Here is a 16,292-nt window from a genome sequence, read left to right on the forward strand (position 1 = left end):
AGGAATGGTGTGCTGTGAATTGAGGACGGTAACACATAAATTATTTCTAATAGTTGGGCATTAATTTTATGCTTAATAAAGTGATTTAGGTGCTAAAATGTAAATGATGAAATTTATTGTGAAATTTAAAATATTTGTCATTTTGAGTGCTTAAATCCCCATATTTGAAACTTATAGATCAAAAATATTTATATAAAATTTTAATATATTTTATCAAGAATTAGCCCTCATTTGCAGCGATTATTTTGTTCGGTAGAAAAACCGTCCACTACTTGTTCGTCGCTGTCGCCTCCTCAGTTACTTCACATAAACTAGTCTTTTTAAGACTCCCCAGTTTCCTCCAACTATAGGGCACTGCTGTCCTATTCCAAAGGCCTTCTGTCTTGTGTCTTCTATCTTCGGATCAAGAAGGATTAGCGCCTATGGAGAGTCGGGAGAGCTCCTTTCAGACCGCTATCTCCTTCACCATTCCTTTCTCCCTTTTTCTGTCCTTTTGGGCTATCAGCATCTGTCTCTCAATTTCCTCACAGACCCAACTGCCGCTCAGTTTTCGCCTTAAAAAAACTTCAAAAGCAGACGACCACCTTAATTCCGTCGCTAACCTCTCCGTTCCTGAGCCCAAATATGCAATTCCCAAGCAACCTGATGAAGTTGGCATTGCTGAACCACCTGGGAAAGCTTTTGATTCTAATGGTAGGGGCAGTGTTCAAAATGGTATTTCGGGTGCTCTCCATCTCGATAGATCGACTATTTTATCTACCGAGGGCTTAGATTTAGTTGGGGCGGGAAAAAATGTGGACGGAAGGGGTACTGTTTCAACTACTGATGGCATAGTTTCAATTACTCCTAGTTCAGTTGCAGTGATCTCTAGCTTTAGCAGTTCGATTAGTAATGGAAGCTCTGGTAATGTCTATGAGAAGGGCAGTGCTTCAGTCCGTGCGGAGATTAGCGCCGAACCTTGTGATGTTTTGGATGGAAGATGGTTATATGATGAGAGCTATCCCCTCTATTCGAGCAATGCATGCCCCTATATAGATGAAGGTTTTAGTTGTGAGGCCAATGGGAGAACCGATACTGGCTACATGAAGTGGAGGTGGCAGCCGAATAGTTGTAACATCCCGAGGTAAAAATCCCACCCCTTAGTTATTTCAGTTCCTCATGCTTGTAATCTGAGTTTTAGCATATGGTTAAATGGAACAATTAGTTGTTGACTGTAATTTAGGTTCAACCCTGTGAAGTTTCTCAAGTTGATCAGAGGGAAAAGGCTTGTTTTTGTTGGCGATTCAATTAATAGAAACCAGTGGGAATCCATGTTGTGTTTGTTAAGAGGGGCCGTTTTGGATCCCAGCAGGGTATATGAAGCCAGAGGGCGAAAGATTACAAAGGAAAATGGGGTTTACAACTTCAAATTCATGGTAAGCCCCCGAATTATATTATTATAATTACACGGGGAAATGGTTACTGATCGCTGCTAACCTTGCTGCAGGATTACCGTTGCAGTGTTGAGTATTATGTGACTCATTTTTTGGTTCATGAGAGCAAGGCGAGGGTAGGACAGAAGCGAGTTAATACTCTACGAATTGATACCATGGATAGAAGCTCATCAAGATGGAGAGGAGCTGATATAATGGTTTTTAATACTGCACACTGGTGGTCACATCACAAAACTAAAGCCGGGTGAGTTTAAGTTCCTTAGGTGCTACATAATTACTGAATGTTGAACTAGAGTAAAAAAAGTATTAATTTCCTAGAAGAGTAAGAAGTTCAGAGAATTTATGAATTAGTGACTTTTACATTTTGATGATTCATTAACATAATGCCAAATGTGCTTTCTTGTGCTTGCCATGGTAATTTTGCTGAATGCATGGAAGAGTACTTCAGTGCTTCATTTATTTGTAATAACCTTCGTAAAGTTAAGGCACGCCTAATTTTACAAATGAAGAACACAGTAAATACACAATGTTAAATGAAAACAATGACCATACAAGAAATTCTTTTCAATATAATATGTTACACTTAACCGTATAGCATCATAAACTTGTAGTTATATGAATATTACAATTGAGATAATACAAGTAAAGCTACGGAGTAGGTTAAATAAAATTAAGCTATATTTGAGTGAGATATGTAACTTGCATGTTCAATGTAAATGGCGAACTCAACATAACTCAGCTATGCAATGTGTTTAATAACACCACTAGTTACACATGTGTAAATCTAAATAAATTGGTATGTTGATGTATTTATAATGCTAAATGTGAGTGCATGAAGCTTTATGCCCAACTAAGAAAACTAACTCTACACAGAGTTAGTTTCACGTGCCAAATGCAAGTTGATAAACTTGATTGAATCCTAGAACTTCAAACCTAATTTTTAATTTGTCTTATGTTTGTAAACAAAAAAGTACAAGTAAATAATTGATTAGGATAGCCAATGCAAGTTACTGGTTTGATGAAAGCCAAGCTAGCATTTACACTTGACCAACATCTTGACCAAGATTACCAACTATTGGAGTTTGCCTTGTAAACTCCATCCTGGCAAAGAAAGACAACATCAACATTTTTTTTTTTTGTGTAAGTTCCAAGAGAAGTACTTTGAAGAGTTCTAGAAAAGAAATATTTTGATATTGCTTATATTGAATTCATTAATGATATATATTCTAGAGCTTTAATTTGTGCTCGAACACAAGGAGGATTGATAAAGTATTTTCTTATTTGAGTTGGATTACTTCGGGGATCAACTTTAAGCCCATATCTTTTGCCTTCGTTATGGATGCTCCTTTTGGAGATTTATAGGAGAATGTAGTTTGTTGTATGCTTTTCATTGATGATGTATTTCTTATGGATAAGAGTAAATAGAGTTCAGGAAAAACTTGAATTGTGGACGTTAAATTTAGAGTCTATTGGATTTCATTTGAGTAGATCTAAAAGTGATTACATGGAATGTATATTTAGTAGTAGTAGATTTAGTGGCAGGCAGTTAGACGGTGTGAATTAAAATTTTTAAGTTTATTTTCTATAAGTATTAACAAATGAAAGAGCTACTAATCAAATTAAATTAAAATAATTTAATTAAATTTATTTTATTATCGATTGCCCATGTCTTTTATAAATATTCTCTTATGTTGATCATCTTTTAATAAATTATAATTGAAAAGTTAGTTTAAAATAACTGTAAGCTAACCAAATCTAGTGAATACTCACATTCATATATACAATAATGCAAGAAAAGAAATAATATGCATGCCAATTAAGCATTTAATAAATCCATATAAACTTTTAATATTTTACAAATATGTTGCTTCTCAATAAATTTTACTATATCAATAACATATCTATCTTATTCTATATCTTTACAGCAGTCAAAGGAGAAACGCCTAAAAATTATATCAGTTAAAGTACTTCAATATCAAATTTACAACAGTCAAAGGAGCAACGCCTAAAAATTATACCAGTTAATGTACTTCAATATCAATGCCTTTCTTTATCTACGTATACGGGTATCTTAACGTTTTCCCGATAGTACCATAAATGGATGACTTTATTATAATCAATCATGCACATTAACGTATTTATCACATTCAAGTCAATATACCATATACTATATACTGTATATATGTAATAAAAGAATGGCCGGATGTTATGACATGAGCCTCCAACCACTCTCATATGTCTAACCACTCGATCCCACACTTCAAGGCAAATTCACTCAAAAGGGATCGAACTCGTGACCCTAGGGACTTACGCTAGGCTGCACTACCAAAAAATCATGACTTGCGACGCACGTGCACACACACACAATTACGCTCACACACACACAAACACATACACAATTATATATAAGTAATGACCAGAGGCTATTATATGAGTCTCCAACCACTCCTAATGTGTCTAGCAATTCGAGTACCAATTATATATAAGGAATGGTCAGAGGCTATTATATGAGTCTTCAACCACTCCTAATGTGTCTAGCAATTCGAGTACCACCTCCTTAAGGCCAACTGTGCCAGAGGGGATTCGAACCTTGGACTTGAGGGGTCTTATGCCGTGAATGTCAATCAACAGGGTGAGATACGCGGCACACACACACACATATATGCATATATTTATCTATCAAGAGAGAGAGAGAGAGAGCATTAACCAATGCATGATAGGAAGTAGGTACAAATATATAACATTTTTAACAATGTGATCTACAAGAAAATAACATATCAATCAAAATAAAGCTTCAACATGTATCATTAACTACTAGTGCAAAATAGTTGAAAATAACAAAATATTACCATAGATTAACATTACGAGTTGAATTTGCCTTGATCATGATTCTTCTAAAGTTGATCCCTATAATAAATGTGATATTCATATTACTAAAATTTAACTTATTCATATTATTTAAATAACTATTAATTTTATATTTTTTAAGTATTAAATTGTTCATTGTTTTACTTTATAAAAACTTAATTATTTTTTTTTATTTCTATTCAAATTCATTAGTTAAACAATAATGTAAACCCAATTTTTTTTTTATCAAAGTTTGCTTAGGTCAATCTTCCTTCTCTAGCTCGAACACTTCGCCTCCTTCTATTCCCCTCCAATCTGAAAATTTAAACAAAGAGTCTTAATTTAATAAAATTTTCTATTAACAGTACAATATATATTATATATATATATATATATATATAATTTTCTTTTTAAATCAATTAAATAAAATCATTAAAATTTTCTTTTAAAATCACGGTCGAGTTCAAACCTGCAGACCCGCGCGACTTCGCTTCGTGTCCTTCCTCTTTTGCACACATGATCTAGATCACACGCACAAGAGCTCTAGCTTCGACCTCCCCCTGCACGAGCTCTACTTCTTGTTCCTCTACAACTTTGGTCGATGTCGCAGCTCTACTCAGCAACACAAACCCTTGATGCCCCCACCTCCTTCTTACTCTCTGCTCGACAGAGGCGTCGTCTTCCATCAATGTCATTGCCTCTGGCTACGAGGAACTCCTAACTTGCGCTTGTCGGTCTACTGTCATTATACTCACCGTTCAACTCTCTCGGAAAGTCTTCCTCATGGTCTCGCCTGTCTACCCACTCGATAATTTATAGAACGAAGATATTTCTTCATTTCCCCACCCCTCACTTCCTCTCCCCTCTTCAGTTTCTGACTCTTCGCTTTATCTCCTCCCCTTTATTTCCTCTCGGGTCAATGAAACGAAGCTTCACAATTATAATAATGGGTGATCACATGATTAAAAGTAGTGAACTTTTAAGATATCTCGGGTTTATTTTTCAAAGTGATGGTGATATAGATGGGGATGTTATTAGTAGAATTCAAGTTGGATGGTTGAAGTGGAGAAATTCATCGGGCCTATTGTGTGATAGAAAAGTACCGCTTAAACTAAAAGAAACTTTACAAGATTGTGGTGAGACCTATAATACTTTATGGAAGAAATTTTACAAGATTGTGGTGAGACCTATAATACTTTATGACGCTAAATGTTGGCTTTTAAATGAGAAGTATAAAATTAAGTTAAGTTTTGCTGAGATGAGAATGCTAGGTGGATGAGTGGTTTTACACTAGGAGATAAAATGTGAAACAAATATATCTGTGAAAAGGTTAGAGCAGCTATAGTGGCAGACAAGATTAGAGACAGACGCCTTAGATGGTTTGTCACATTAAATGTCTACCATCTGATGACCCTTTTAGGCAGTCGATGTTTTAAATTTGACTTATGCTAAGAATGATAGAGGTAGACCTAAAAAGACATTGGCATGTGGATAAAAAATGATCTTAATTTATTAGAATTAAATGAAAATATGACACTCATTAGGACACAATAAAGAAAATGATTCATGTAGCTGATCACACTTAGTGGGATAAAGGCTTGTTGTTGTTGTGCATGTGCAACGTGACGTATTCTTCAACTCCAAAAAAATACTATTCCCCTTTGACAAGAAAATATACCAAGTTTTGCAAGACTTTGGAGGTAAATTGAATACTTTTTCCTTCTATTCTCTCAACTAAAAACTCTAAAAAACACTTGATTTTTATTATACAATGAAATCCTTAGAATAAAATTATGACAATTAATTTTCAAATTTAAAAGTAGAAAAGCTCCCGCGCCCTTAGGGATTTGAAGCGATTTTACCAAAATGACTTAACCTCAATGAACACTTGAAATTGATGAATACTTCTCATCTTCCTTATCTTTTGTAATACTTCACACATGATCATGCATTTCATACTTGAGAGAGAGGTGGGGGGGGGGGGGGGGGGGACAAAGAGAGAGAGAGTTTAAGATTTTTGGGTAGTTTCTTATTAGATTTCTATGAATGAAATTTATAGCTAAATCCATTGAAAATGTTTTAGAAAAAAATAAATATGGAAAATTCTTAAAAGTGTTTTAAGAATTTTTGGAAATCTCAAATGATACAAAGATATGGTCGTTACTCATAAAATTACTCATTTTTGTATGCTGCAATAATATCATCTATTGTAGATTCTACCAAAACAATCATCACCAGCATTTGAAGACAAGCCTCGGGCCATGCAGTAGGCCAGTGGTGAGTTGCACGGGGCAGGGAGTCGTGTGCATGCAGCGCTATAGGGCACAAAGCAAGCAATATTGTGATAGCATGGACTGCTTTTTTTGCACAAGGTGGGATAGAGCGCATGGCATGTTTGTGCACTTAGTTGGTAAGTTTTTATTTGGCTGTAGTTGTGAATTGACAAATTGAAGTAAATAGTGTGCGCAAATGTAAAGCAATGGAACATGAAAAGCAATGCAAACTAACAAGTAAAATAACAACAGACATGTTCAGGTGAAGCAGAAGCAAGTCAATATATTGACAATCAAAATTAATAGTAAAAAGTACGGATCTTCAAAGAATTGTTAAATTTGCATTTTACTGAAATTTTATTTTTAAAAAACGACTGAAAAATTTTGCAAAATATAAGTGAATACAATGAAGATATATATGATCTTTATTTTAAATAAAATTACAGATTGATGGTGATATTCAAAATGTAATTTGAAATAAATAAAATTAATATTCATTTATTGAATTTTTTTACCAGCAAATCATGTTGAAATTTATGTGACCTAGATTTTGACAAAAGTGACATGATTTTCTCGAAGTGCATGCCGACAAAATTTATATATATTTTAGGATGTGAAAAGTTTCATTTTATAGTGTTTTATTTTTTTTTAAATTGATTTTGATTGTTGTGTGTGAAATGCCATCTTTTGAATTTTCTTTCTATCAATATTATGATTTCAAAAACAGTCTTAATAAATTTTTAGGCTTGTGTGCATAATTCCTGAGTCTTTGGTTATGATCTAATTCAATCCACTGCATCGAAGAGCTAAAGTAATCCTTAACAAGCACCAGTTCGCTTGAATTTGATGAGGCATCTACTTCGGCCTTCGATCACCTTGAAATTCATTGTCAAGGTGGCAAATGCCCCCCTAGCAACTAGTTTATGTAGTTAGTATTTTTAAATTGATTAACCATTAAGGATGCTTAGCAAATTGTTTTATTGTATTACATAAGATTTATTATTATTACTATGGGAAATTTACATACATACCACTCAATTCTTATGTATTTACATGTCTAACACCCAAAGTTTGATATTTACACTTATAACACCTTTGTGTTATAAATCTATGCATGAAGAGGTGTATTTCATTTTTAAAAAGATAGTAATAGTGGTATGCATGTAAATATGTGAGAATCATGTGGTATGCATGTAAATGCCCCTACTTTTATTAAATCAAACAGGAATATACAGGAGTTTATACACAACATTCCTGAAAATTCATGATATAAACTTTCCGGTTCATTTCCTTTTTTTTTCCCCCTTTTTAAACTCTGTTTTGTCTAGGAATTCGGTTGGCCTGCTCAGGAGAGTGAAAGTCTTTATCTTGAGTTGAATGAAATGCTTGATAGAATAAAATGTTCCCTGGGAATTATATCTGCCGTCGGGTATCAGTTTCCACATATGGATTTCCATTTATCATAATATTACACATATCTTTTCAGGGTACTCTGCTTTACTTGCCAAAAGTCCAAAATTGAATGCACCCAAATGTCTGCATGGAAATTTTATATTGAAGGAATAATATAACAATAGAATTGAAACTAAATGCTGATCACTTTATTTTTAGTTCCAAATTCAGCCATACCTTTCAACAACAATAGCATTTTTGTTGGCACTGCTCTTCAATTTTGTGACTAGTATTATCTCTGTCATTTTAGATATTTTATATAATATTGCAATTTTAAAAAAGAGAGAATTGAAACACTTAATCCTTTCATTTCAAGCTTTTAGTATTGACTTGAGAAGCGAACCATTTCTGGGGCAAGCTTTTGTTAAAATTTGTTATTAAACACTTCTTACTGTTGAATTTGTGACTAGAGCAGTGTGATTCATATTGATAAAAAAAGGGTATTTAAACTCGTACAATGAACTCAAATAAAGAAAGAAATAAAAATATAATCAAATAAATAAAATCAAAATATAGCTAAAAAAGAAACTACATATTGGAGAATAAAGGTAATTAGTAAATAATAACAATAATGGAAAACCAATAAATCTAATAAATTCAAGTTGAAGCATAGTTGTCAATCATGTTCAACTTTTATTTGAAGTCATTGAACAAAGGACGAGGAAGATTTTTCGTGAGGATATCTATTAGTTGACAACAAGAGGACACAAAAGGAACACAGTTTTCCCCCTGGCTCAATCTTTTCTTTAAGAAGTGTCTGTCAATCTCTACATGTTTGGTATGATCATGTTGGACTGGATTGTGAACAATACTAATGGAGATCTTATTATCACAAAATAATTGTAGCATGATGGAGGATGGTATACGAAGTCTGTTGAGCATGATGTTTAAGAAGTGTCTGTCAATCTCTACATGTTTGGTATGATCATGTTGGACTGGATTGTGAAAAGAAGTCTCTGTCAATCTCTGCATGTTTGGTATGATCATGCTGGACTGGATTGTGAGCAATACTAATGGAGATCTTATTGTCACAAAATAACTGTAGCATGATGGAGGATGGTATACGAAGTCTGTTGAGCATGATGCTTAACCAGAGTGCTTCACAGATCCCTAAGGATATGTATCAGAATTCAGCTTCAGCACTGCTCCGAGCAACCACTGACTATTTTTAGTTTTTCCACTTGACAATATTTTCTTGTACAAATAAGCAATACCCTGAGGTGGAATGTCAAACATGAACGAACCCGGCCCAATCAACATCTGTAAAAACAACAATAGACCAAGAGGTGTGACGAGAGAAAAAATAACCTCTAGCCTGGTGTACCTTTTAAATGGTAAAGAATTTGATGGACAACATGAAGATGGTGCTCATAGGGTTCATGTATGAATTGACTCACCATAACAATTGTGTGGCATATGTCGGGGCAAGTATGTGCGAGGTAGATGAGTTTCCCCACAACATGCTGGTAGTGAGTCTTGTTGACAGACACAACAGTGAGAATGTCGGATAATTCTTTATTGGGATACATAAGGACAACCACAGGTCTGCACAGAAGAAGATCGTTTTTTGTCAAGAGATCTACCACATATTTGCGCTGAGATAGGCAAATGCCCCAAGATGATCGAGTCGTTTTCATGCCTAAAAAGTACTGAAGAGATCTTAAGTCCTTCATTTCATAATACTTAACAATAATGTCTTTCAAAAACTCCAGCGCTGACAGATCGTTACCTGTAAGAATAATATCGTCAACATAAACAATAAATATAGCTACCTGACCATTGGAGGAATGACAGAAGAAGAATGTATGGTTTGATTGAGCCCGAGCAAAACAATGACCCACAATCACCCTTGTGAACTTCCGAACTAGGCCTTTGGTGATGGTTTTAGCCCATAGAGGGACTTTCGTAGTCTGCACACTTGCTCTTTGGTAGCAGTAGAGTCAAAACCAAGAGGGAGACTCATGTATACCTCTTCTGTAAGTTCTCCATTCAAGAATGCATTATTGGCATCTAGCTGGAATAAAGACCAATCTAGATTCATCGCAAGTGACAACGTGACCCGAATAGTGTTTAATTTGACCACTGGAGAAAATGTTTCATCATAGCCAACTTCATAGGTCTGTGAGTATCCTTTGGCGATCAATCGTGCTTTATTGCGTTAAAAGGATCCATTAAAGTTGAACATTGCGCTAAAAATTTTTCGACAACTCATAGCTTTCTTACCTTGAGGAAGATCAACGACATCCCATGTATGGATACGCTGAAGGGCATTTATATCCTTCTGTATTGTTGTTTTTCAGGTTGGATCAACAAGAGCAACCTCAATAGTAGCTGAGATCTGATGGACCGTCAGGGCAAAAGCAAATGCTTTGTAGGTCGGCGATAAATTGTAGAAAGAGACATATTTTGTCATAGGATAGACAGAGCATGTCTAATCGCATACTTTGTTCGGAGAACTCATGTTCTCATTCGGAGGAGGGGTTGTGCTGAGGATGTCGCTTGGAGTGGAGTCAAGGTCCTGTAAGGGGGTGGCAGGTTCCAAAGTAGGAGCCTTAGAACGGGTGCGCCGAGTGTAGACACGGATAGTGGGAAGAGGGGATGGTTTACTTACCGAATTAGGGGACTCAATGGATGTAAGGGGGTGACAGGTTCCAGAGTAGGAGCCTTAGAAACAGGTGCGCCGAGTGTAGACAGGGATAGTGGGAAGAGGGGATGGTTTACTTACCGAATTAGGGGACTCAATGGATGGGGCACTTACCCGAACAGGGGGCTTCAGTGTCTAAGAACTCAAGCTCCGCCTCACTTGGGGTCGAGCTAGGAAAATATAGAACACTTTCCAAGGAGACATCAACATTCACATAGATTTTGTTGGTGGAAGCATCAAGAAACTCATACCCTTTTTGAGTGGCGGAGTATCCAAGGAAGATACATTTTATGGACCTGCGATCAAGTTTATTCTAATTTGGGGTAGTGTTCCGAAGAAAAGCAGTGCACCAGGAAGCATGACATTAGGACAGCTAGGGGGTCCAAACTTATAAATTTTAGAGGGGACTGTATTTGTAAGATACGTGACAGTGAGAATGAAATTGTTCCATAACCGTTTCGGGACATTGGATGGAAACATAATTGAGCGAGCGACATCAAGAATGTGATGGTTTTTTCTCTAGCTACCCTATTTTGTTGAGTGTCAGTACACGAGCTATGGTGGATGATACCCTTACCAAGAATTAATGCAAAACTGAGTTGAAAAACTCACGGCCATTGTCGGTTCTAAAGACCTACATAAGAGTTTTGAATTGGGTTAAAATAAATGTGTTGAAATTTTGGAAGGTGACAACAATCTCAGATTTGTCTTTTAAAAGGTAGAGCCATGTCATTCGAGTGTGGTCATCAATTAAAATCAAGAACTATCTTTATTGGTGTAGCTGGGAGTGCAAGAGGGTCCCCATAGGTCACTATGAATGAGAGAATAGAACTTAAGGTAAGTGTGGGGTGGGTAATGGGTCCGATAGTATTTGACTAACATGTCTCACAATTGAAATGAGAAAGATTTTTATTAGAAAACATCTTAAGCATATAATTTTTTTAAATATGGGAAAATAGGATGACCTAAACAACAATGCAATGCTACAACTCCTGAGAATTGTGTCCTTACTCTCCATGCTATTTCTCTTGGAAGTAATAGAGTCCGACTACCCTCTTAGCAATTTCAATCCTCTTCCTCAAACGATGATCCTAAAAGACACAACTATCAGAAGAGTAATTAGCAACACAATCAATATCATTCATCATCTTGCTGACAGATAATAAAGTACATTGCAACAGAGAACATGTAAAATTGACTTCAGAGTTAGATCCGTTGTTAGTAAAACCGACCATTTGCCAGCAATGGAACTACAGGAGCCATCGACAATTTTGATGGTATCCTTTCCAGAGCATGGATAGCAAGTTGAGAAAACTTGTGCGCTTATGTGATCTGTGGCACTTGAATCAATAATCCATGCTAGAGACAGAATAAGTTATGAAAGCCATAAGAAGTGTACCTTATCAGACGTGGGAGGTCAACGGACCTGTAGAGACTTGATGGGCTTCAGGAAGCTTGAGAAATTGCTCCATCTCGTTTTTCAGGGATTTAGAGGATTCCAGAATGTTCCGGGTAGGAATCGGTTGATCCGTGATGAGCTTGGTCCTCGCCTTGAGACCTTTGGTTTAAAGAGGATTTTAGCGAATGTTTGTATGATGAATCACTGTAAAGATTCCAATAATTATCCCAAGTGTGGTAGATCTGTGGTTCTGAGCCATCAATGACTTCCGGTAAGAACATGATAAATGGATACAATTGCAAGAAATAAAATCTCTGCCAGAAAGACTGGCGCTGGACAACTTCCGGACTCCTTGCAAAACTGGTGGCTCCGATGCACCACTGGAATTGAGGATCTTGTGGTTGTTGGAATCTGCAGGGAGGATCAGTGGCACCAGTGAGACATGGGCCGATTGGAAAGTCTCTTTGGATCAACAGTTAGAATTAACGGTTGGAAGCTGCGGTTCAAGGAATTGTATTAGTTGGAAGCAGTGGGGCAGAAGGAATTAGCGGTAAGCAGCGGGACAAGAGGAATTGTACCTGTTGGAGAACAACGGTTGAAGGAACAACGTTTGATGGAGTCATACGGGAAAACGTACGACAGAAGGAATTAGTGGCTGAAGCAGCAGCACCAATGTGGCAGAAGCAACAACGGCTGGAGTTGGAGAACAACGACTAAAGGAGCGACTGGCTGAAGGAATTTACCGATCAAATGCTGGAACCATACGACTTAACGAAAAAATAGCAGACTAGGCAGATGCTGGAAGGTGGCTGTCGGCTGGCTAGGATAGAACCTTTAGGGTAAGAGCCGTGGATTTGATACAATGTTGAATTTGTGACTAGAGCAACATGATTCTTGTTGATACAAAGAAGGATATTTAAACCCTTACAATGGACTCAGATACAGAAAGAAATAAAAATACAATCAAAGAAATAAAATCAAAATAACGATAAAAAGAAAACTACGTAATTGAGAATGAAGGTAATTAATAAATAATAACGGCTATTGAAAGCCAAAAAAATATAATGAATCTTGTACTCATATTTAATTACCCAATATTCTAAATAATAGATTACTCAACGCTTTATGACATGGTCGCCATTACTTTTGGGTGCTTACAGACATTAATCAGAAAACACTAAAATGTAAAATCTTGTACAAGATCGACATTGGCCAAACCACAAACCTTTTGGAAATAAGGTAACAACACTGCAACGGACGATTTAGCTCTCAGGTGCTGGTAGTGCAGAGACTGACATGCTCTGTTTTGAAAGAAGGACAAAAATGTTATATAGCCATAAAATATATAGACTAAAAGATCTGTCTCAAAACTATTGGATTTGGCTCTGAGTTTTTTATGTAGATGTTGCATTGTTTGTGCGAAAATGTGATTTTCTTTTTGTCTGTACGTGTGTTGGCCCGCTTTTATTTCACATGCTCTTTCAACTTTAATCTTCATCAAAGCATCTAATACCGTTCCTTAACACCTATGATAAAAAAACTAGTCCAAGGATTCTACCAGCTTCTGACACATGCTTGGGCTCCTCAACAGAGTAAACTACTACCAAGAAGGCGGTAAAGTCCATGCCCACCTTGACGTTTCCACTGCTTTCAGAAAAGCTTTAACAACTTGGGCTTCATGGATTGATCGGAATATCAGTGGAAACAAGACCCAAGTTTTCTTCCGGAGTTCAGCTCCTAAACATTTCAGGTCACTATTTTTTTTTTTTGTATTTCTTAAAAAAAAATCATTTGAAAATAATTAAGAATCTTCTCCTTTGTGCCTTTCTGTTGCTTTCAGTGGTGGGGAGTGGAGTTCTGGAGGGCACTGCAAAGAGAACACAAAGCCCCTAAATTATAGCATCTTACCAAGCACTCCTGAAATGAACTTAATAGTAGATCAAGTCATAAAACAAATGAGAACTCCCGTGACTGTGCTAAACGTAACAAGCCTCTCTGGGCTTAGGATAGATGGTCATCCATCAATTTATGGAAGAAGGCCTGGAAGTTGGCCGTCCTCAAATGTCCAGGATTGCAGCCACTGGTGCCTTCCAGGGGTTCCTGATACTTGGAATGAGCTTTTGTACTTTTATCTGCAAACCAGACGGAGTTCTACTGAAACTTGACCTCATAAAAATTTGACTTAGAAAACTTGCTGCTGACGAAGATTTAGCTGACCACAACTGACCTTCAATGTCATTTCTTGTAAGTTAATTCGTCACATGTTCCTTCATCCAGTCACCCTTGTGGTGAAAATTCTGTAATGATGTCAGAATGCCGTTAGAATGCCCTTGGCATTAGTGCATCAACTGGTAACACAAAACACACACACACACACACACACACACACACACACACACACGTTTTTTTCTGTTCTTAGTCAAGCAGGGCTGTATTGTTGATACTAAAAATGCAATTTTCTCCAAAAATTGGAGCAAATTTTAAAATTCATTGAGTTTCCAACTGTAATTTGATTATATTGGTATAGTTGGCCGCATAAGCTCTTAGGTTGACATTGGATTTGACTACTGCAATATTATGGCTGGGTTTAGTTTTTCTTAATTCATATTCTCTAACAAGTGGTACAAGAGTTAATGGCATGGTCAGGTTAGATTGGTCATAAATTTTGTAGCTACCATGCGTCATTTGTATATTCTTATCATGGTTAACTTGGACAATAGGTAGCTATGTGGACTCTGTGCATAGCTGACTTGACTAACTCATATTTGGGAGTGATTATTAATTCTAAATTGAAATAGGTATTTAATAAATGCTACATTATCGACTTCTCTAGCATTTTAATTAGTCACATTTCTTTGATCTTAGTTAATATTGATTGCATAATTGAATGTCTGAACTATAAATTCAAAGCAAATGAAGTAAATTTAGCAGTATCAATTCCAAAATTTCATAGCAACTTGCAAACATATTTGCATCGTGATAAGTGTATAGTCCTTTCCCTCATCCCTTATGATGGCAAATACTTCAACTTGAAGTTTTTGTTTAGTGATGTCCTTTTCATTTAAATATATCCACTTTTCTGTAATTATGAGCATATCATCAACATATCAAAGCAAATAGATTACTTTTCTTTGCAAAGTACCTCTTGATGCTGATACACATATCAAAGCTGCTCATACTGGATGGCTTTGCAATTATAAACTTATCAAATTTCCTCTTTCATTGCCATGAAAACTACTTAAGCCCATATAAAGCTTTTTTGAGAAAGTAAACTTTATATATTTTTTTTATTCAGATCTGACATATCCGCTTGATTGACTCGTATAGATAAACTCCTTATAATCACAATGCAAAAAGGTTAAATTTACATTATCTATTATAATTTTAGTTTTTGCTAAACTATTGTAGATAAAATTACTCTAATTGAATTTTGTTTAACAACCAATGAAAAAGTCTTGTCAAAATCCATTCATCTTCCAAGTGAGTCTTTTGGCCATTAATCTGACTTTGAATCTACCCTTGCGTAGCATCTTTGAATTCCATCTTTTATTTTCAACATTCACTTACAGTACACGTCTTTTACTTTGTGCTTTATTTATCAATTTTTAAGTATAATTAATTTCTCATAATTTCTCATAATTCTAATTTATCATAGCTTGCTATCAAAAATCTTTACCACTACTATCCATTCCTTTGTTATATGCTCATGGTTCATCTGTTAGCTGATATTTAGTGGTAGCAATGTTAAATCAACAAAACTTCATTTATTTATTTATTTGTTTGATATCTTGCTAGACTACATATTCTAATATCAATTTGATCATCATAGATAGCAGCTTCTTTCTAATGAGCATGATGGCTATCCTATTTAGGTATTTGCTTCATCTAAATACATCCACTTTGTATCTCCACCCCTCTAGTCATTCATTTCATCTTCAATACTGATTGTAGTGCTTTAATATCTTTTTATAGTATGTTTAATTTTTATTTTTTGCTCATTAAAGATGACACCTTTGATAGTAATATATTAAGCTAATTTTTCATCTCTTGGCCAAAATCGACACAGCCTTTGATTTTCTCCAAAGATATTGGCTTTAGCTTATTCTGATTTGTGGGAACACAAGTCAACAATACAACAAATTTGTAGGTTACTATAGTCGATCTTTTTCCTTTTCCAAACATTGATGTTTCTTAGATCAAGAGATGTTAATGGATTTTTATTGACAAAATGGCAAGAAGTATTT

At 35.7% G+C, this 16,292-nt stretch overlaps 1 protein-coding gene across 1 annotated transcript; it reads left to right on the forward strand.

Moving 5' to 3' along the window:
* Positions 1-456: 456 nt before the first annotated feature.
* Positions 457-14,767, forward strand: LOC110031839 (protein trichome birefringence-like 6; the record flags this gene model as incomplete). Its single annotated transcript, XM_020735253.1, is given in 5 exon segments — positions 457-1,123; positions 1,223-1,415; positions 1,487-1,677; positions 13,640-13,798; positions 13,889-14,767. Coding segments are annotated over 5 exon segments (1,535 nt in total), but the record flags the coding sequence as incomplete, so codon positions are not given.
* Between the last annotated feature and the right edge of the window lie 1,525 nt (positions 14,768-16,292).

The sequence above is a fragment of the Phalaenopsis equestris genome, unplaced genomic scaffold, assembly GCF_001263595.1.
Source record: "Phalaenopsis equestris unplaced genomic scaffold, ASM126359v1 Scaffold000851, whole genome shotgun sequence".
Classification (NCBI taxonomy): domain Eukaryota; kingdom Viridiplantae; phylum Streptophyta; class Magnoliopsida; order Asparagales; family Orchidaceae; genus Phalaenopsis; species Phalaenopsis equestris.